The sequence below is a fragment of the Miscanthus floridulus genome, chromosome 17 (assembly GCF_019320115.1).
Source record: "Miscanthus floridulus cultivar M001 chromosome 17, ASM1932011v1, whole genome shotgun sequence".
NCBI lineage: Eukaryota > Viridiplantae > Streptophyta > Magnoliopsida > Poales > Poaceae > Miscanthus > Miscanthus floridulus.
The window spans coordinates 56,791,552-56,813,772 of record NC_089596.1 but is presented as its reverse complement, the minus strand read 5'-3'; the positions used below and the strand labels follow the sequence as shown (position 1 = coordinate 56,813,772).

The 22,221-nt window shown below is 45.7% G+C and overlaps 2 protein-coding genes and 1 pseudogene across 4 annotated transcripts; 1 reads left to right on the top strand and 2 right to left on the bottom strand.

Annotated features, from left to right (window-relative positions):
- The first annotated feature begins 7,350 nt into the window (after window positions 1-7,350).
- Window positions 7,351-12,654, top strand: LOC136517334 (uncharacterized). 3 transcript variants are annotated; one of them, XM_066510886.1, is made up of 3 exons: window positions 7,351-8,061; window positions 9,343-9,383; window positions 9,588-12,654. In XM_066510886.1, the coding sequence occupies exon 3, from the start codon at window positions 10,826-10,828 to the stop codon at window positions 12,380-12,382; it is 1,557 nt and encodes a 518-aa protein (XP_066366983.1). In that variant the 5' UTR covers window positions 7,351-8,061; window positions 9,343-9,383; window positions 9,588-10,825; the 3' UTR covers window positions 12,383-12,654. The 3 variants fall into 3 exon arrangements, with proteins under 3 accessions (XP_066366983.1, XP_066366982.1, XP_066366981.1); XM_066510885.1 differs by having other exon boundaries at window positions 9,339-9,383; XM_066510884.1 differs by having other exon boundaries at window positions 9,339-12,654.
- A 3,113-nt stretch (window positions 12,655-15,767) lies between these two features.
- LOC136515646 (uncharacterized) lies at window positions 15,768-16,891 on the bottom strand (annotated as a pseudogene).
- A 576-nt stretch (window positions 16,892-17,467) lies between these two features.
- On the bottom strand, window positions 17,468-18,349 carry LOC136515645 (leucine-rich repeat receptor-like protein FASCIATED EAR2). Its single transcript, XM_066509177.1, has one exon. The coding sequence runs from the start codon at window positions 18,347-18,349 to the stop codon at window positions 17,468-17,470; it is 882 nt and encodes a 293-aa protein (XP_066365274.1).
- Window positions 18,350-22,221: the final 3,872 nt, after the last annotated feature.

The window sequence follows — 22,221 nt, the reverse complement described above, 5'->3', positions numbered from 1 at the left end:
ACTGCAGAAAGTACACAGATACAATCATAGAAAAGGTGGAAGATTTTATTCATTGATCAGTTGGGCCCTAGATATAAACTAATTGAAGACATTGTTTATCACATCTTGTGCGGATGTGATGTCCACGATGGCCTCCGCTGCATCAACGAACTCCGCGATCAAATCCTCGTGCTTCTTAGGGCCGTCACCCATCGAGAAACCGGTCTCCATGGTGTGAAGCTTGTGCCCGGTCTGGACCTACGCCGTGACCAGCACCACCGATGCACCATGATGGACGTCATGGAGGGCCATCTCCTGAACGCGGGCCGAAACATAGTGGAGGCGAGCGTTGATAAGGGAGCCTCGAGCATTGACGGTGTCCGTAGCCATGTTCGACGCTAGTTGGAGGGTCTCCAACTACACTATCAGGGCTGGCAATCACAAAAACAGAAGAGCTATCAAGATAAAGATAGTGGAAATCAGAGTGAAGGTGCTCCTGGAATCCATCTTACCCGCCACCATGGCGTCGGATTCGGCCAACCGCGCCCGAGCAGCGCTGGCCTCTTCTTCGGCGGCGTGAAGGGCGGCTTGAGAGACCCCGAGGCAGATCCCAAGCTGGCAGTGTTCCCAAGTTGCCTCGAAATAATGGTCCTAGGCTGCCCTCCACTCTCGGAGGAAATGTCAGGCATCGTCGCCATTGTAAGAGTCGGAGGAGTCTGATGATGAGGCCGACATAGAAGATGCAGCATCAGAGGGCTTGCCGGCCCTAGGAAGAGGACGAAGACTGTCATTCAAGATGAACCTATAAACAAGTTAGAAAAGTTCATCATCATGAACAGAAGATATCAATCTCACCTCATGCGTCGAAGGCGCTGGTTCACCGGCATATCCTCCTCCGAAATCTCCTCCGCCGCATGTTTGCCGCGGTTGTCCTCTCCGACCATGAAGTTGATTGGATCTACAAAGAGGGGAAGAAGGCCGCTATAGAGATTGCGAGGGTGGAGAAGTGCAAAGGAACAGGAGCGGTTGTGAATGTAGATGCGTTCGAGGCTAGAGCCCTCGGCTGGTATTTGAAGCCACAGAGCGAGGAGGTGGATGCCTTGGGACGTGCAAAAGGCAACCGCAATTAATAGAAGGTGAAGCGCCACCTCACTAATGCCGAAGAGAATACATCGCTTGGTGACTAAGGACAGAAGATCGAGGGGTTCTCTTAATAAAGGCTATGTTTTTAGACTTAATCGGATTAAGGTTAGAAGTCTGGAATTAGCTATTTTCAAATCGGCTCTTTAGCCAAAAACAAGAAATACAATGAGACGACAGAAAGTATGGTTATCGTTGATTCTGCACAAGATACATATTGATATACAGATCACAAGTCTAGAACATCCTAGATTGCTTTCAATACTTCTAGCCGGATAGCATCAACTTCTGTGATTTGTTGCTTGTCTTCTTCGGCTGATCCAGGAATATCCTCGAGGCTACTGCGGATGGCCCTGCCTTCTCTGACTTTAGCAAGCAGTTCTTATTTCTTTTGCTTGATGGCATCGGATATTTGAGCCAAGTTGGACTTATGGCGATCGATGGTAGCCTTCACGTTCTCTAGCTCCTTCTCAAGTTCTACACGCTTGATTTCCAATTGGAACAACTCTGGATCGATCCTGAAGGAGAAGTTCTTCAAATCATCAATCAGTTGTGTTAGCTCTTAAGCCTCTTGCCTGTTGGAGTTTCTCTTGGCCAATGAAGCTTCATGGTTGGATAGGTTCCTCTGAGCCTCTTTCACCTTTAGGGTCTAATCTTCAATAATGGATAAAGGTGATAAGACTCTAGAGAGAACTGGGGATGGGTTACCCTTAATAGCCAAGAAGACTTTCTGCATTGAATCAGTGTCTTGGACCAAATCGGTTATATTCTTCTCAAACATTAGCAACATATCACTTAGCCGATTTCTGGTCTCTTCTGACAAAGCTTCCTTAGAGGAGGTGGCTGATGAGCTAATTTCATCTTCATCTAGGTACTCCTCAAGATTGAAAGAATAGCTCAGAGCTAGAAGATTAAGTGCCTATATATAAGAAAATCATGACTAGGAGGTTTGGATTAGTTTATAACAAAATGAACGGTGAAGTGGATACAGTACCTTTTTTGTGGTAGCCTCTATCTGAAGAGAAGGAAGAGCTGATGATGCACCAATGATGTCTGGTTGAATCGGCTCTGAACTTTCAACATTGGTATCTGCAAATGTCAAGGAAGATCTTGAGCTCATGGTTATTGCAGAAGGATAAAATATGTATATAATTTTCTTACCATCAGTTGTGTGTTTACTGGAGAATCAACAGTCTGGGTGTCAACAACAGTAGGATAATTTTCAATACCAACAGGATCATCAGACTCCTGCTCTGGCGTAGATGATTCCTCAGTGGGTATCTGATGTGATGAATAGTCAGATGAAGGGTGAAATTGAATGAAAATCAAGAGCTTTAAGGAGATACCTTGGCAACATCAGGGATTGAAATGGAAGGATTATCATCTTCTATAGTCCTAGAAGCGTCAGTTGGTTCAACTGAAATCGGTTCCTTTTGAGGATCAGCCGATGAAGGTTTAGTTGGTGCTGAATCAAACGCCTAGGACAACAGTTCTACACCCAGAGCAGACTGGGACGCAGTGGTTGATAACTGCAAAGAAACAGGATTAGAAGTTGAATATCAGTTTGAGAAGAAGATGGATTATTTACTTGAGCAGCTGATGGTCTCATTCTGTGGAGTCTTTTCCTAGTAACGGTTTTCTGGGTTGTCCCTTGGGTTGCCTTACGCTTTGAAGATTGATACGTTACGATTATGAGGGCAGCATGAGTTTTCATTAGCTTCTTCAGTGGAGGCATAGTTGATCCTATTCTTGAAACTAGGCAAGGTGGCTGATAATCTATGGGGCGCCCTTTCCTATCCAAACTTGGGGGATCGAATTTGGTGTCCTAAAAAAGTTTGTTAGAACAGTTGGCAGGGGAGTTCAACGAATAATTTTTTTGAAAAATAATAGTAAATTACCTCACTGTCAGAAGCAAACTCTCCATCCAGGGCTATGCATCTAGGATGGGCCGGCCCACAGAAGAGATGGGAGTGCCATTCTTGCCACCAAGAGTCAAAAAGGTTGGAAGAGAAGTTGACTCTTGTCCAATCATGCAAGTAAAGAGAAGGGAGATCTGATCCTCGTTGGAAAACTCTAGAAGTTTCCATTACTTAACTGATACCTTCTCTTAGCCTTAGTATATCCTTGAAGAACAATTGAGGAGGCAATTGACCAAGGCCAAACTGACGAGCTACAAAAGAAGGGTTATAAAATTCATAAGTTAGAAGGTTGTCTAGAAGGAAGGAGTCTGTAGCCATTTTGCAACGACCATGATGAAATTCGGCTGGAAGAACGCAGGGCTTGATGAGGAATTAAAGATTGTAGCCGCCGTCTCATCCGAACAGCTTGATTCAAATCAAAATTTAAATGGGAAGATCAGCTCATTGTACTCATCCTCATCATAGGGTAGCCAAGTCAGGATATCTGCATCAAACCCTCTTTAAAACTTTTTGAAGAGATGGCCAACATCGACATCAATTGTTATGGCCAATGCAGCCTCACCACAGCTCATGCACTGACTAGTTCTTCCTTCTTCGCCTCTATACTCCTCATCAAAGTTGGAGGAAGGAAAGCTCAGGTTCCTGAGATCAGGCCTTACAATCTTATGCATATACATGTTCAGCTATAGTTGTATCAACCACTAAGGGCCACTAATGGTATGCACTGGTTCATTCTTCAGTAATTGGGCAGCTACCTAGTGCATCAGATGATAAGCAGCTCCTAACAGATACTTTCCAAGAGGAATATCCTTGCCTACTGCCAGATACTCTGCCATGAGTTTGTGATTGTAAGTCGGACCATAAGATGACCCACATAAGATGAATCTCTCTAACTATATGTTCAGAAAGGCCACATATTCTTTTTCTCTAACAGCTGATTCATCTCCGATGTGGTTCAGAATGTAACTTGCCCATCCTATGCAGTCTGATATTTTGGCTAATTTCTTGGATTCCAGCACTCAAGAAGTCAGAAGGCTGCATCGATCCTGTTATTCTAAGGCCAGTCAGCATATAAACATCGGCCAAAGTGATGGTCATTGGGCCATGATAAAAAACAAAGGCATTTAGGGTGTTGGACCAGAAATAAGATATAGAGATTAGGAGTGGATCATTCCTCTCCATTCCAGACAACGAGAGTGTCAAGCATTGATTCAAATCATAAAGCTCCCAATCTCTAGCCTTTTTTCTTGGACACCCTACGAAACCAATCTCTCCATCCCCTGGGCATTTTGGGCCAGTTTTTGAAGGGAGTTTTGGTATTCTAGGAAGACGAACCTACTACAGATTGTTTGAAGAGGATTTGGTTGGTTTCTTGATAGATAAAATCAGATGGATCAGGGTCACCCATAGGCCCAAGAAAATAGACATTAGGAGCAACGGCTGATGGAATCAAGATTTTGCTCCTCATTTCCTAGAAACCAGATAAAATAAATTCAACAAAGGAAACGTAGGGTAGCAACCGATACTTCGAGGATGGGAACTTGAAAGCATAACTCAGGGACATGGTCGCTGGTCGCCATTGCAGCCGAAATAGATTTGAATCTGAGGAAGATCGCTTGAATAAAAGCTTGGCGGAGGATTTGCTAGGGTTGAGGCTTTGGCGATGGCAGCATCGGCTGTTAAGATTTACTCAAGAAAGAAGGGGAAAGCAAATGGGCTGAGTGAGTTGGAAAATACTATTAGGATATTATATAAGACTCAGACCGGGAAGTTAGGAGTCACGCGTATATCTCGAAACAAAACAGTTGCGACGTGGTAAACAAATAAATAGGAATTTTGGAATAAAATCATTTTATCCCAAAATTGGGGGGCATGTGTTTACACCAAAATTTAGGAAGATGAACGCGGGAACTCGAAGCTTTCCAAGATTGTGTCAATCAAGGAATCAATTACATAAGGGTTGATATCAGCTAATTCAGATGCGACATTGGAATCGGCTCTCTTCGAATGACGTCAGCAGATAACGACAATGAGCTACGGTTAGCGTCGGGGAAAACATGTCGGACTTTACAAAAAGGAAAAGATTAGGGTCCAAGTTATCTTAAATTAGGAATGTTTTATTTTATACCAAAGATTATAATGAGTCGTACTAGAGTAGGATTCATGCTTAGGCTTCGGGTATAAATATTGGACCCCAGCTATTGTAAGAGGACATCCAATCAATCAAATACAATTTACTTTTTTCGGCTTCGTGCCAATCCTTAGGAGTAGGAGTAGAGTAGATTCCAGCGAGTTCTCTGCATCGGTCCGGCCGACCTCCGGCTTGTCTGTAAGTACCATCATGGCTTATACTTCTGTTTGTACGGCTGCATCGGTTAAGTTCGACCTCCACTGCAAACTCTAGTATAAGCTAGTTATCGACTCTTGTCTAGTTCAAGTACCGCTGCATCGATCCGGTCGACCTCCACTGCTCGAATTAGATTAAGGTCAAGTTATCGGCTCTATCTAAGGGTGGCGTCCTTCGGATAGATTCATTAAGTTACCGATCTTGCTGATGTTTTTATTGTTATTAATTTTCAGTAACATCAATCTGCCCGATCGAGATCGGTCTAGATCAGTCTCATATTCTTTTAGTTCGTCGTTTGTTTTGTTACAACATGACATCTCTTACCATGAACGATGGGTTATGTTTTATTGACTGTTCTACTTCGATCTTGATCATGCATAGTATGTGGTTAAGGCACGTATAATCTCGAAGAGGTTTGTTCGTTGGTTAAATCTGGTCTATAGCTCGCTATTATGGCTGCAACGATCCGGTCGATCCCCACTGATGACACTGTAGATTGGAGGATGCTAGTTAGTAGATTTGTTCTTGATTAGGCGTGACCTTAACTGTTTGATATGCCTGCATCGGCTAAATAGCCGATCGCCTATGTTTTAACGCCTACAGTGTGTCTACATGATTCTGTTAAGCTTGAATAGATCTGTGTACTTTAAGGGTTTGATTTATTGTCTTTATCACGGCTGTATCGATCCGGTCGAACCCCACTATTAAAGATAGTAGGCTAAGTCTGATGAGTCCATGGGTTTGTCCATATGAAATAGTCGATTGTTCACACATTGTAGTCCCTTTTTACCTGAATCGGCTATTTCAGACGATTCGCCTGAGCCTTCACGTATAGCATATCTTTTGGAAAGCCTGTCGAAGTATAGATGGTTTTACGGATTCTTCGATTTTAATTTGTTATTATCATCATAGCTGCCATCGATCCGATCGAACCTAACTATTGATGGTAACAGATTAGATTCAGAGCATTTGTAGGTCCATTTGTATTAGACAGTCGATTTGTTCGCATGTTATATCCTTTCTTGATTAAATTCATCGGCTCAACGATTCACACTGGTAATATCCACTTAGCTGATGATCTCATTTACATCTGTGGGCATTGTATTTATCAATATAAAATCAATCGCGATACATAAGCTTTACTGTCCGTAACAGCCGATTTATGTGCGAGTCGATTTTCTCATCTGGCTGCTCCCGAAGCGGCACACTTGGAACTGTCTGAGCAAAGACCGGCATGTTTCACCTTAAATTACTGATAAACTTTCTCTCTTTGTCAATTGCAGGTCAAATTGACTGGCACGCCTCGGGAGAAATTCGCAGGATCAGTTAACCCTACGTTGAAGCCAAGCGGATCTCCGGACTCATCCTAAGTAGATTCTTCTGGCTTGCCGTGTGTCAACACATTTTCGTGACGACAATTTCTAACCAAAACTACAACAACTTAGTGTGAGAATATTTGTTTATTATTGAAGGTTTAATAGCTCAAGTACCAATAATATTGTATTTATTTTTTATTTTTTATATTTATAAGGGGAAAAGATACTTCAGGAAAAACGAAAAAGGTATAAACGAAGAAAACCGAGGCCTGTCTCAGATAAGGGAAGTGGCCAAGCAATAAAAAAACGAAAAAATGAACCTCCATCAAAACATGGCGAGTACGGAGTGATAAAAAAACCAAATGAATGTGGTATCGAATGTTCCATCGGGGCGAGCGGAGACAGGAGATTGGGCTGACGCGGCCACATGGGTGACGGACATGGGGGTTGATTAAAACCCACTCGACTCCGCTCGCACGAGAGAATTCAGAGCATGGGTGGCGTCTCCGCAAGGCTACACGCGTCTCTGTACATTTTGCAAAAACACCCACCATAGTTTTTGGAAATCAACCCGCAGTCTAGTTTGTCGCCCCCAAACCGTGCGCGCGTTGGAATATCGAGAGCTGTCACATTTTTTGCATAATCCCTGGACATTTTGTAGAGAGCCCCCGCACTCGGCCCAAACGGCCAAACCCTAATCCCCTCCTCATTCCTCTCGCTTCCCCCACGCGTTGATGCGGCTCGCCACGCCGCCCACGCGCGCCTCGCCGTCGTGCTCCTGCCCCTCCACCACGGACCACGGGGCGAGGCTTTCATGGGCATGGCTCGCCGGGAGGGCGCGGATCCGGCCCCCGCGGACGGGGCTCCGGCGGGCGCGTGGCCTCGCCGGCCGGGGAGCACGACGACGGTGCTCGGCTCTACGGGGAGCACGGCGGCCCCTTGTTCCCGCCCCCGGTCTTCTTCTTCCCATTCTCGGCCTTATCTCCCATCTGCCGCTCTCCCCCCCTCCTATCTCCTTTTCCCCTTTCTCTCTATTTCTATCCCATCTCTCTCAGCTGCTGGGAGCGAGGGGTGCAGCTCTGGGGGAGGTGGCAAGTTAGAGCGCGTAGGGAGGAACAACCTCCTTGGATCCATGGTGTGGAGGTGCCATTAGCTCGCTAGGATCCCGGCGGCCCCAGGCAGTTGGACTCTCCACTCGCGATGAGAAGCGGTGGCTTGCCTGTCTTCAGATGCATTTAGGCGTCGTGGATGTGTCGTGTAGTTGAAGGGGTTGCGTTCGTCTTCGGTGAGTTGTCCTCAACTCCGAGAGATCTAGCAGCGAGGAGCACAACGACAGGCTCTGGATCTCAACGTTTGCCAGGTGAGCTGCAGTTTTTTGCACTGCGAGGAAATCATTTCTTATGGATTTCCGACCTCTCTCATCCAACTTTATAGATTGGATTGTTATAATTCCAGTTCCGCCTCTGCTACCGCATCCAGGATTTCATAACGATGAACAAGATTAGTGCAGTGTTCTAACACCTCCTTGAGTTTGTGCCTTCATAATTTATTTATTTTTTGATGAAGTTCATAATTTATTTGGGTGCCGCAATGTTCAAATGAGATGTATGCCACAAAGTTCAGTAGAGGCTCAATAACTCTAATGAGTTGATCTGTGCAACTATTTCATACAAAGGAGTGAGGTCAATCGTACTGCCAGATGGACTAAAGAGACTGGTTATAAGTGAATATTATCTTATGATCGCCATGTTGATTACGTATAAGCCATAGAGTACTGAAGGAAATGGAGCAGTTCTTTCACCATTTGCTATTTTGTAGTGGCGTAGTTTCAGTATTCACAATTAATAATAATCCTAGACATAACTAGAAATCTCTTCTCATGGTGAGATGTATGCTAACAAATCATACTTGTGGAAAGCATGATGTGTGTTAGCATGCCGTAACTCAAGGGTTATTATACTGAAATAATAGAGGCTGATGGTTGGAGCAGCTGAGATGTATGCTAACACACAACATACTTTCCACAATGATGTTTTGCATGTTTCATATCTCAGGCTTCTTGACATAACTAGAAATCTCTTCTCATGGTGTAAAGTATGCTGTGTGTTAGCATGCCCCAACTCGCCACTGGATTTGCCTTGTGGAAGCTCTCAAGAATTGGATTTTTTGTGTCAGTAATTTTAGCATAACAAAATTTTGAAAACCATATGTTGTGCTTTTTCTGCTCAGGGAAGAGATGGTCCTACAAATATCTGCTCGTCAGAACTATTAGTTTGTAGCTCTATGTCCTACCATGCATTAAATTATGTACTCTTGACAATGGTTACTTGTATACCATACCATAAAGGCTTAAATGAGTATAATCTAATAGATGGAATTTTTTTAAATGATCCCATTGCAAGTAACTTTTGGTTTCTTGGAAATTGATGTCTATCGAATGAAACAACACCCACGGTCACCATTTTAATCCAATTTTGGAAAAAAAAATTCTAATCTGAGAGCGGCATTTATTATGGGCCTTGAGATTCAACCATCATGTTCTTCTACATGTGTAGACTGCAGCTATTATTTGTGTAATACCTTTGCTACTGCCATTCTGATTTTTTCCCCTTTGGACATGTGGGTTACTCTTGGAAGAAAGACACAGGATGTTAGAGTTGAAAATTGATTTGAGAAAAGGAGGTACGGACCACTAATTTATTTATTGAATATTACGTCGTACATTAAGAAATATCATTTAACATTTCCTTGGTAAATGGTTGCTGCCTCAATGGTTCTTTGCAGATTATTGTAAGCCATATTTCTGTTTTTTCTTTTCTTTTTTTGGCTTGCATCTATTTTCTATGTCGTACCATGCTCTGATGTGCTGTATGTGCCAAATTGCAGGTAACTGATAGGGCTTTGACTACTTTGTTCTGATGATGATACTCGTGATTTGATTTTTCATGATCACAATGGCCGTTGCTACAGGAGGCTACAGGATTATCTATGTAGATGTACCATTAATCCATTATATGCATAATGATAATAGGTTTTATCTTTGGTCTTCTTTTTTTGTAAAACTGTTGTCAACGAGTGAATTCTTTAGTTCTTTTGGTCTTGTCTCACTCCCTGAATGTAGCTTTGTGATCTCATATGTTTTACTTACGCCTTTGTAGTGTTTTACCTGTCAACTCAAGATTATAAACCGTTTATGCTTTTTTAGGAAACTAGCCATTATGATTTTTTGCTGTTGATGAATGAAGCAATTCTCCGATGGACCTGCTAAAATTTAAGTTGTGGAAGAAAAGTCACGGTAGGGCGCCTGATGTTCTACGGGCGCCTGATGTTCTAGTGGGAAAAGGAAGCGGTGTTCGTTTCAGTTCCCTACCGACGCTGCGAGAAGCTGTGTGCGTTCCACCTGACGGAAACAAAAACGGACGTGGTAGAGAAGCGGGTGGCCAAGGTGCCGATTAGGTGATTAGGCCAGACAAAAAATATGGTAGAAATTTTAGCTTTTTAATATTAGATATAAATAGATAGATGCATGTATCTATGTAGTAGCAACTTGTTCAAGAAATCAGTTTGCTATATGGGGCAATTTCAAACCTGAAGTCCGCATCTACAATCTTGAGTGGACCACTGGATCCAGTCAAGAAAGGCACATGCCTTCAAGTTATTTTGCATTTCCAAGTCAACACTTGGCCAAGTCAATCTTCTTCTATGGCGTTTTGTTCAGCCGTCAGCACGGTCAATCTGAGTTCGCTGCTGCCCAGCAAAGGGCGGGAGCTGTACACCTCCTCAAGTGCGCGCCACCACTGACCCAATGTCACGGAGATGTTTGTCACCGAATCTGCATTCCCAGCAAGACTGCATACATAATTAGAGAGAGGAGACTTAAACGCTGCTGTTTTTGGTGTCCTTTGGCCAATATTTTAAGTTTTCTTGACGGCTTCGGCATTGCAATTTTTCTTTTTTATAAACTACCGCGGTGCACCTTTCTTGACCAAGTCTCAGATTCTTCCATGGTCGTGTCTACTCGGTAAAGTAAACGTGTCTACTCATCTTGGCTATGCTTCCATTGATCTCTCCGGCCTTTGTGGTACAAATCCATCTTTTCCCGACACACCGTTCTACTGCCGGACATGGAAGCCGTCGATAATTCACGCCATGATCAAGATCACCGCGCCGCTGCAGCGTTCAGTGTCGAGCTGGAGGTGGAGCACGTCGGAGAGCGCAAGAATGGCGCCGCCCCCGCCCGTACCGTCCTCGAGCAAGAAGAACCCGAGCCAAGAACCGAAGGCCGGCGGCGACCTGGTCGCGCGCGGCGCCTCGCCCGGAGGCTCCACCCGGCAACCGTCGCGCGCGCGTGCTGGCGCTGGTTGAAGCACCCGGCGCACCTCGCCCTGGTCGCGTGGGCGCTCTGCGTGGCGGCGTCCGGCTCCATGCTAGGGCTCCTCCTCCTGGGATCCCTCAACGGCGCCTTTCCTCGGAGGTCGGTCCGCAACCGGTGGATCGAGATCAACAACCAAGTGCTCAACGCGCTGTTCACGCTCATGAGCATCTACCAGCACCCCGCGCTGTTCCACCACGCCGTCCTGCTGCTCCGGTGGCGCCCCGGGGACGCCAAGGTGCTCAGGGAGGCCTACTGCCGGAAGGGCGCCGGCGCGGGCGTCCGGCGCGGCGAGCGGGTTCACATGTCCGTGGTGGTCGCGCTCCTGCACGCCACATGCTTCGCGCAGTACGCCATGTGTGGGCTGTACTGGGGGTACTCGCGCAGGGCACGTCCGGATGACGCCCTGACCTCGCTCACCGTGGTCGGCACCGCGACGCCGGTGATCGCCGGCCTGTACATGTACTTCAGCCCTCTAGGGAGGAAGCACAGGGGGCGCAGCGTGCACCAAGAGCCCGACGAACGTTCAGCAGCCTCCTCCGACGACAACGGTGGGATAGTCGACGTTGAGGTGGCGGTCGGCGCGGAGTGGGCCGGCGGTCTTCTCGACGTCGGCGACGACCCGACGGCGTGCTGGCTCTCGTGCCTCTGCACGTTCTGCGTGTTCGGGTGGAACATCGAGCGTCTGGGATTTGGGAACGCGCACGTGCACACCGCCATGTTCGCGCTGCTCTGCTTCGCGCCGCTGTGGGTGTTCAGCGCCGCCGCGATCAGCATCCGGAACGACGACGTCAGCTTCGCGGTCGGCGCGACGGGGGTGGTCCTCTGCGCGCTCGGCCTGCTCTACGGCGGGTTCTGGCGCGCGCGGATGCGGCGGAGGTACGGGCTCCATGCCGCCAACGCGTGCTGCACCGCCTCGCCGTCGCTCGCTGACTACGGGCAGTGGATGTTCTGCTGGAGCTGCGCGCTGGCGCAGGAGGTGCGCACCGCTGACATCCTCCTCGACGTCGAGGCCGGAAGCGTCAGCCGCCCAGACTCCGACGGCAGGCGAGTTGATGCTGCTGATGCGCAAGCTCTGCAGCCTTTGCCGAGGGAGAGTGGAGTCAAGTCGTTTCATCAGGGAGGGTCTTCCTCTTCCCATCTTGCAAAGTCGGCGACAATTGACAGCCACTCTGTTCAACTGTCGAGTTACTCGACGAGTCGAGGCGACGAGTCGCCATTGCTGCTGCACGATCAGGGGAGCCGTGCTTCTTCGGGAGAAATGACGCCTCCTGTGCCGCCATCGATATCAGAAGGAGAACGTCGATGAGTTCAGTAATTACAGAGTAGTGGCAATACATCGAGCTGCGCTCCAGGAATGCCAATATGTGTGTACAGATTGCAGAGTCCGCGACCCTTTTTTTTGTTTTTGTCCTTCACTTTTCCTTTCGACTTATTTCTCTCGGAATTCAGATGTTTGCTCTAATCTTTGTTTTTACTTTTTGAATCGACGAGTAAAGAGGCACACGATATCCATGCTCAGTCAAACAATTGGGCCAAAAAGCACAGCTCCGTGTTCGTGGGAAGCCGTCGGATCTTCATCAAAACAAAAATATGGCGATGCACATGGTTGCCGTTTGAACTAAAGTGGGACATTCATCCAAGGCAATGGGCCTTCAATGGATTATTACATGTCCTTGTTCGTGAGTTGCTTTCCTACGTGGCTTAACAAGTGTTGGCTAGCGAGGACAATGCGACCAACCTTTAGGTCTTGTTTGAATGCATATCTATCCACTTCGATCCACATGTGTTAAAGTGGATTGGAATAGAATTTAGTTTAATTCCATCCCAATCCACTTCAACATATGTGAACTGAGATAAATATATACGCATCCAAACACGGCCTTAGGGGAGGTTGGAGGCAATGTTGGCTAGCTTGTGAGGATGTGTGAGGTGGTTAACAAAACAGAGGTACTCCCTTCATTTCTAAACTAAACCATCAACTCGTACTTGCACATGCTATGATTGCAGATTAAATAAACAGAAGTATCAGAAGATTCTGTTTACTAGTAACTACTACATCCCTTCCCAAAATAATGCAATTCTACTTTTACCCTGAGTTAAATCTTAGTATCAACGTTTACTTGAAAATATATTCCATGATAAGTTTAGTGACACTTATTGATATCATAAATATAGATATCTTTTTTATAAGCTTGACTAAACTTAAGGTTGTTTGACTTCGGATATAGTATTTTTTTAGATAGATGGAGGGAGTACAAATAATCAAAATAATTTATCATTGTGTGCGTCGTCATTGTTCAGCTTTTAACATAATGCCTATATAAAATTTGCTATCTCTATCTAATTTGTGATGAAATTATCAATCAATCTATATAATTTTCCATATGTATCCATAACTTTTTTCCACCATGGAGGCATTTGATACTACTACAGAACCCACAATTTCTATTACTCCATCATTGTTGTGTGTGCCAGAGCTGAACAGTGATTGGTACCTTATTGACCCGGCATCGAAGGCGTCTATCATTGTCGGCTCTAGGCATGAATTGACAATGATGTGAGGAATATCATTGCTAGGTTAGGCAACAACCAGGCAGTGATATCATGGCTTGTCCCCATAATAGTATTAGTATTGACAATATCACGACTAGGTTTTGATGGACCTAGCATTGTTCTAGCTACAGTATGAAACCGCAGCCACCTTCTTCCTCCCCCTCCTAGCCTGGGCACACCCATCCAAGGAGGCATATTTTTTCACCTCTTTCTCCACTGTTACAACCATTTTTCACCAAAATGCTCATGGAGGGGTTTGTTTTCGAAGAATGGACATGATCTTCTTTTGTTTATGGTGGGTAACTAGCAATTTTTTAAATTTATAGCCTGTTTTGTTGGTTATATTTTTTTATTGTCATGCTTATTCTTTCTCCATTATAGAGAGCATAGTTCAAAGCATTCATCACGAAGGCATTTGAATTTTAGTGAATCTATTTGGTACCGGTAATTTAAAGCTAGTAGCTAGTTTGGTTCAATTTTTGGAACACTTGTGCATTTCTATAACTTTTTGCTTCAATAACAGCAACAATAGCTTGGTTCCCGTGAGTTGCTAGAGTATAAGATTATAGAAATACAAGAACAACTAGCTGGGTTTGTCATGGACGAGATGGTCGCCGTGGAGGATAGAAAGTTTAACATTATATTTGAACGCCCTAAATCGAAGTGATTTATCTATATACATTATTGATAGAATCATGCTGCATGATTGAAGTATAATCTTGATGGCAGTGATATATGTGAGGAATTAATAATATAGAATATACTAATAGTATACAATAACCTTTATTTTAATATAACTATAAAATATATCAACCATGGAGAAATGAAGACCAGTGTTGGGTTGAAGCCACTAGACTGGCGGTGGGTACAATACACTCTGTCCGGTACAGCCCTCACCCGGTAGTGACAATCATCAAACCACTATTGGGTCTGGTGCAGACCCAACAATGACACTCATTGCTAGGTAGAGGCGTGATTCAGCAGTGACGTTCGAACTATCAATGCCAGGTGGAGACGTAACACGGCAATGCTGCAGGTTATTAAGGGGTTAGACCCAACATTGATATCATCCTATCACTACTAGGTATGGAATCGATAATCAGCCTGTTCGTTTGTTGGTTTCAGTCAGGGCTTATCAATCATAGTACAATATTTTACTTTCACAACAAACCAGCACCAGTCAAGCTTATCAGTCCAAAAACCAACCAGCGAACATGCTAAATGATAGGTAAGCTCCATCACTTTCGAATGCCCTTTGTTGGTTCTGATACTAACAGTGAGCCCAGGTTTAGCCAACAACCAAAAAAAAACTCGACCGGTGAGGGAAGAACCGCCCTCACGGCAATGTCATAGGAAGGGACCGTATGACTCCGGTCGAGAAAACCCCCGAACCCTGGCACATACCCCGAAGGGCCAAGTGAACCGGGATAGATCATCAGGCCGGACGCAGCCAGAAGGCGCACCGTAGCCGACGCAGTCACCAGGCTCGCGTGCACAGCGAGGGGATTTTTTTGGGTGCGAGACCGGAAATTCGCTTCTCGTGGGAGTAGTGTATTTTTCTAGGTGCACAATGGTTAGAGGCTCTCAGCAGTAGTGTGAAAATTCACCCTTTTTTAGAAGATTGGTGTACCGGAGTGTGTTCAAATATAGTTCACATGTTTCATCGATAGTTTATAGGCTTCTTGTGAATGGACGTTAGTTTATATGCTTCTTGTAAATGGACGTTGGTACAAGGGGATGTTTGGAGGCAGGTGACTGAACTTTAGTCCCTGTGTCACATTGAGTGATACTAATTAAGAGTATTAAATATAGACTAATTGTATAAAGCCGTGACTAATTGCGAGATGAATATATTAAGCATAATTAGTCTATGATTAGCAAATATGATGATACAATAAACATATGCTAGTCATGGATTAATTAGGTTTAATAAATTTGTATTGCGAATTAGTTACGGATTATGCAATTAGTTCTATAATTGCCTTATATTTAGTCATTCTAATTGACATCCAAAGACTGCTTAAGTAACCCTATGAGCTTAACGCTGAATCATCACCATCACCAGGAACTCACATGTCACATCACGTATCATTTAATTTGACTTACTTCGACTAATTTCTCTCTTTTTTTGTGTGACGCATTTGATTCATTCATGTCCAATTGTAACCACATTGCAAACATGCACAGGCCATCTATCTATAGTATCGCATAATAAGCCACACCGCTAGTACAGAAGCATATTTGGCATGATTCGCATCTGATTCGATCAGATGGCAAGCACGAGGCCAGGGAGGTTCCTGCGAGCCCGGTCGGGTAGCAGCCGGCTCTGCCACACCTGCTTTGACGGGGACCGCGAGAACGTCGCCTTTGCCTCCTCCGCCGCCGCAGCCGCGGCGTCGGCGCCACCGCCACCGCCACCTCCGCCGAGCCTCGTCACGACGAGCGCGGTGTTGCAGTACTCGCGCACCTCGGTGACGCGGCCGCCGGGGCCCACGGTCCAGGCGTGCACCCAGTAGAGCGCGCCCGTCGCGTCGGTGCCCTCGGCCAGCACGATCGGCCCGAAGGCGTCCAGGGACCGGATCTTGAACGGGAGGCCGCCGCCGCCAGCGCCGGTGAGCAAGCGCATGAGCACTAGGTGCTGGTGGGCGCGCGGGCCGTGGAACCACCAGTCCACGTCCGGGTTCAGCAGGCGGCGCACGGCGTCCACGTCGCCGCGCTCCAGCGCGCGGTACAGCTCTTCCACCACCGCCTTGCTGCTCACGGCCGACGACGGCTCGCCGTCATCAGGGTAGAAGCCGGCATCGCCGCCGCCGCCGACGTCGCCCTTGTCACTAGCCAGCTCGGCGACGTGAGTAAATTAACGGCTCCGGGAAAGAGGGAGGAGAGAAGTAGTGTAGCCTGCCCTGGTGGAGTGTGCGCTAGAGTAGAGGTCGGTTGGTCCTTATATAGGGGAACTTTGGTAGTCGCTCGTATTGGCTTGTGATGTGAGTAGGATTATTCCAAAAGCATAGAATCTCTTTTTTGTGGGATAAGCTAGTGGTAATGCGATTCAGTTGCAGGTATATAGCTTTTTTGACAATTGGATTAAGCAAGTTATTGCTACGTAGTATGGACTCACAGTGCAGTTACCTCGACATGGAATAGTTTAGTTCATATTTAGCGAATTTCCTACCAATCACCTAAATTTACACAGGAAAGCCACGCGGATCGGAGGGAGAGAGCCTGGACGCCTGTCGCAGAGGCTCTCGGAGGGATCAGTCATCAGCGCCGGACACGACACAACGTGATTGGCTGATTGTACAGTTACATCAACCAGGAGCACTTAGGGCACCTGCAATGGATGACTCATTAGCTATCTCTAAGTATTTTTTTTTCATATTTTAATAAAAGAGAAAGAAAAGTTAGTTCTTGATTAAGAGCTATGCTCATACACACCACGACAAAAAACCCTTCTTTCTGTGACTAAAATCCTCATGATGAGGCAAATTTTTGTCATATAATATATCATAATATGACACAAAAGTCTGTAGCGTCATAAAATCTGGACAGCCAGGACTATTTATGACGACACTGTTTTTTTGTCACATAATGGTACCAAGTGTCGTCACAAAATATAAGTCGCCAGGAGCCAAGTTGACAGTGGCGTTTTTATGACGATACGTGTTGTTTTTAGGGTTATTTGGATTCTCATCATAATTTTCGATGTTTGGATAAACGCTATTACTATTCGCCTATTTTGAAGCATGCCATTACAATTCTTCGTTTCTCACAAAAATACCACTGAATACGTATGGACACAGCCTGGGCCCAACTGCAGACGTATACGAAGACGTATACTTCATCTCCCTGTCACTGACACGCGGGCCCCACATGTCATCTTCTTCCTCCTCTCGGGCGGGACGCGGCCGGAGAGCGCGTTGTGGCTGAGGTCCACGGTGGCGCCCGACGGGCGGAGCTCCCCCGAGAAGGCGTTCTTCCGCAGCTGCAGGTACCCGATCCAGCTGAACGCGAACACCTCCCCGGGCACCTCGCCGGAGAACCAGTTCCGTCCGAGGTCGACAAACGACAGCCAAGGCAGCCGCCGCAGCACGCCCCCGATGGGGCCGAAGAGCCAGTTCCCCGCCAGCGAGAGGTACACTAGCATGCCCGGCAGCGGCGGGACCCCGCCCGACAGGCGATTGCTGCAGAGGTCGCGGTGGAGCAGTGGGGACCTCACCGCCCGTGGGATCTCACCGGAGAGCGCGTTGTGGGAGAGGACGAGCGTCCGCAGGTCCCATAGCTGGAGCAGCGACGCGGGTACCCACGCCGTGAACTTGCTAAGGTCGACGGTGCGGAGCGCGGGCACGAAGGACGCCGGGAGGTCACCGGAGAGGAGGTTCCCAGCGAGCGCGAGGAAGCGGAGCACGGGCAGGGAGGTGATGGCCTGGGATAGCGTCCCTATGACGCGGCCCGACACGAGGGAGAGCGAGGTCAGCGCGGGGAGCGTGGCGATGGCCGCGGACGGGAAGGTGTCGGCGAGGCTCGCGAACAAGCAGGGGTCGCTTGTGAAGTCCCAGGAGGCGAAGAAGCGGGAGCCTGGGAGGTCTGTCAGCGCCCGCCGCACGGCTTGTAGTGCCAGGTAGTCCACCGGGTGCAGCGTCGCCTCGGCCGCGGGCGACGCCGCCGCCGAGAGGAGGAGGAGCAGCGGCACGAGCGCCAGTGGTAGGAGGCGCACAGCCATGGCCTCGCTGGATTAGGCGTGGCGGCGACGGTGATAGCAGCAAGCGGCAGTGGCATGTGGAGCACCAAGCACATGAGGAAGAAGATGACATGTGGGGCCCGCGTGTCAGTGATAGGGGAGGTGAAGTATACATCTTCGTATACGCCTGCAACTGGGCCCAGGCTGTGTCCATGCGTACTCAGTGGCATTTTGTGGGAAACAAAGAATTATAATGGCATGCTTCAAAATAGGTGAATAGTAATGGCATTTCTCCAAACATCGAAAATTATAATGGCATGAATCCAAATAACCCTTATTTTTATGTGACGGCTGTGGAGCGTCGCTGTTTGTTATTTCAAATAGGAGGTGGACCCTTGACCCCTCTCTGTTGACCAGTTTCATTCCCCATTTCCCCAACTAAAGACGGCGATGGGCGATGGGCGGCCTGTGGGCAGAGTCAGCTCCCCATCTCCCCAACTGATGGCGCGGCGGCCTCTGGACGGAGCGCGGCGGGCGGCGGGTGGCGTCTGGGTGGAGCCAGCTCCCCATCTCCCCAACTGACAGCGCGACATCATATAACATATCCATGATATTTTGGCAGCATATAGCATGTATGTAACTTCCAATAGGTTACATGTGCATAGAATAGAATTCATAAATCAAGTTTAACATTGATATAGAATCATTGCATATAAGGTTTTATAATTTCATAATTTAGATACAACAGAATCACTAATAGAAGTTCATGGTTCACAAATAGCTCTAGAAATGCAAAGATTAGTCATCATCACTGTCTTCTTCTGATATACTCACTTCGTCTTGACTATGGTACTCAAGGAAGGTTTCATCTTCATCTTCACCGTCGGTTTCATCACCTTGAGGTGTTTGTTGATATCGACGGATGCTCTCGACAAGGTCTGCACTAATAGGGTTGCCTGGTTGATTATCCATGTGCAACAAATCCATATCAGGATAAATGTCTCCCACTGTACAATCTCCTGACGAAGTATTGTCCTCTTGGTATGCCTCCTAACATCTTATCTGTACTTGTTCATGGATTGGTTGTTTTTCGTCGGACTCTTCTACATCAAATATATGCCGATGGCCAAATTCTTGTACCACTCGCCAACATGGATCTAACTTTGTATCTTCTAAGAAAAATACTTGTGAAGCTTCTGTGGCTAGAATGAAAGGATCATTCTTATACCATCGGCCTTCGATGTTAATGCTCTTGAAGTAACCATCATCTTTCATCTGGTAAGTCCTTCCCTCAAGATTGCACCATTGACACTGTAATAAGATAATAGATCTATCTTCTTTGTTGTTCTTAGTGTAATTCAACTCAATAATGTCTATGATTGTCCCATAGAAGTTAATAGTGTCATCATTGTGAGTACCTGCAGTCTTGATGGTGGAGTTTTGTGTTTTCCTGTGTGCCTCATGACCCATAGTGTGGTACCATACCCCATTGATTATGCAGGCTATGTATGATCGCACACGCCTATCCGCTTGACATGCGAGTGAGTATAGGTCTTCATCAACATTTGTTGTGCCTTCGTATTTCAATCTGGTAATCTGTAGGAAAACACAGAGAATTGGTGAGTTTGAAAATTTATTGTATCATAAATGATTCAGCCAGGTTGTAAAAGTTGCATGCACATGTTTCCCGAACCATGCAACGAATTGTGTTGACATCATTTTTCAATATTGTTGACCTGTTGTTGTTCCAATTCTGCCCTATACAAGCTGCAAAGGAAGAAGTTAAATAGTTTATTGTGACACTAATATTGAATAAAGGTGGCAGAAATGAAATGACAACAATTACTCACTCTTTGCATTCATCAACCTCTTCGCAATTATTTAGAACAAACCAAAACATGGAGTCATAGTCATTATCTTGGTAATGAAGTTTTGAAGCACCCAACAGGTTAATACCATGACCAAAAATAGAGAAATCATTGGGTGAGATGTTATGTGCTCCATCTAAGTTTCTTTCAGGCCTAGTGAACTTAGTAATAATTTCACTGAAATATGTTGAGCATTGGGTCATACACTCATAGACAGTGTATGCCTCTGCAACAGATCCTTCAGGTCTTGCTTTATTGCGGATGAAACGCTTAAAGGTGCCCAATCTTCTCTCAATGGGATACATCCATCCATACTAAATCGGTCCCCTAAGGAGTGCCTCGTCAGGTAAGTATACTGCTAGGTGAACCATAACATCGAAGAATGCAGGAGGATAAATTTTCTCCAGTTTGCAAAGGATAATTACAATATCTTTCTTCATCTGGTGTAGTGCATCAACCTTTAGAGTTTTTTAGCAAAGTTGTCTAAAAACCTACCCAATTCAGCAATTACTTTATATACATCTTTGCACACCAAACCGCGAAGGCCAGCTGGTAAAATACACTGCAGCAGTATATGACAGAAAGAGAGAAAGCTGCTAGGAAGCAGGAACAGTTGGAAGCATAGCTTCTTGCTCAGCAGGCCTCACTTGAAGCCAACCAAGCAGCACTTGAAGAAAACCAAAATTTGTTGCGCCAGACCCAAGAAGAAGTTAATGGGATGCATACCAAGTTTGAAGAGACTAATGCACTATTGCGAGCTGTGCTGAAACTTCAAAAAGATTGAGGTAGGTCTGAATGCAAGTTTCTGTTGATGATGCCTTTGCCTAAGCTTTTGCTACCTTGCTAGAACACCAAACTTTCTCTGTTGCAACTTTGTGCACTGTGTTGTTAGAACCTATGTGCAATATGTTTGTATGTTTGAACCTGTGTGGTGGAACCGTTTGAACCTATGTGGTGGAACCTGGAACTATGTGATGTTTGAACCTGCAAGCACTATCTTATGCTCTGGAATGTATGTCTATGATGGCTTGGCTGAATTGTGTATGATTTATGAGTTGTGATGAGAATGTTGTGGATGATGGCTTGGCTGATATGTGTATGCTTTTATGAGCTGTGATGAAAGATCTGTGTGACATTCATCATTGAATTAGCACATATGGCTGCCACGTTCGTCATCGAATGAAAGGAAAATTTATGACGTCCTACAGTTGTCTAAAGATGTCTCTAACTACTATACATAACAAGACACAATGAAGGCCCCATTCGTTTCGCTGAAAAAATAAGCCGAACCACTGTTCCGGCTAATTTGTTGTGAGAGAAAAACACTGTTTCGGCTGAAAAAACAAGATGAAAAGTATGGATTTTAAAACAAGCGAACAGGGTTGAAAATGTCATAAAATCTGCACACTTATATATGACGTTACCGTGTCGTCACAATAACTAGTCTAAATCAGGGCTCCTAACGTACCATTTGTGACGGTTCATGTATTAGGTGACGAGTTGACCAACCAATATGTGATAGTTACAATCGTCATTAAATGACAATAATATATGACAACACAACAAAACTGTCACAAAAGGTAATCACATTTTGTGACGGTTTTCCATATTATCGTCACAAGATACTTTTTGTGACGGTCGTTATATGACGACCGGCATGACGCTACTTTTTCGTCATAAGATTCTTTTTATAACAAATCCTGTATTTACCATGACATTTTCAGTTTGTCATACAAACCCAGATTTTTTGTAGTGCACATTGCAAGAATATATGAGAGTGTCATATGAGCCTAATTATACTATGATTTATTGCTAGCTAAAAGCCAATACTATTGGAGAGGCCGACTTAGATCTAGTAATGGACTCTTACTGTTGCGGGAGACGTGCATGCTACGCGGTATATGGAATTATTATATATATATATATATATAGCTGAAAACTAGAGTAATACATGGTTTCTTTTCTTTTTTAATATCTTGGTGTCGTGTTGCAGAAAAGCAACTGATTAGTAACAAAACTCCAGCTATTTTTGATGCTTGGTTTAAC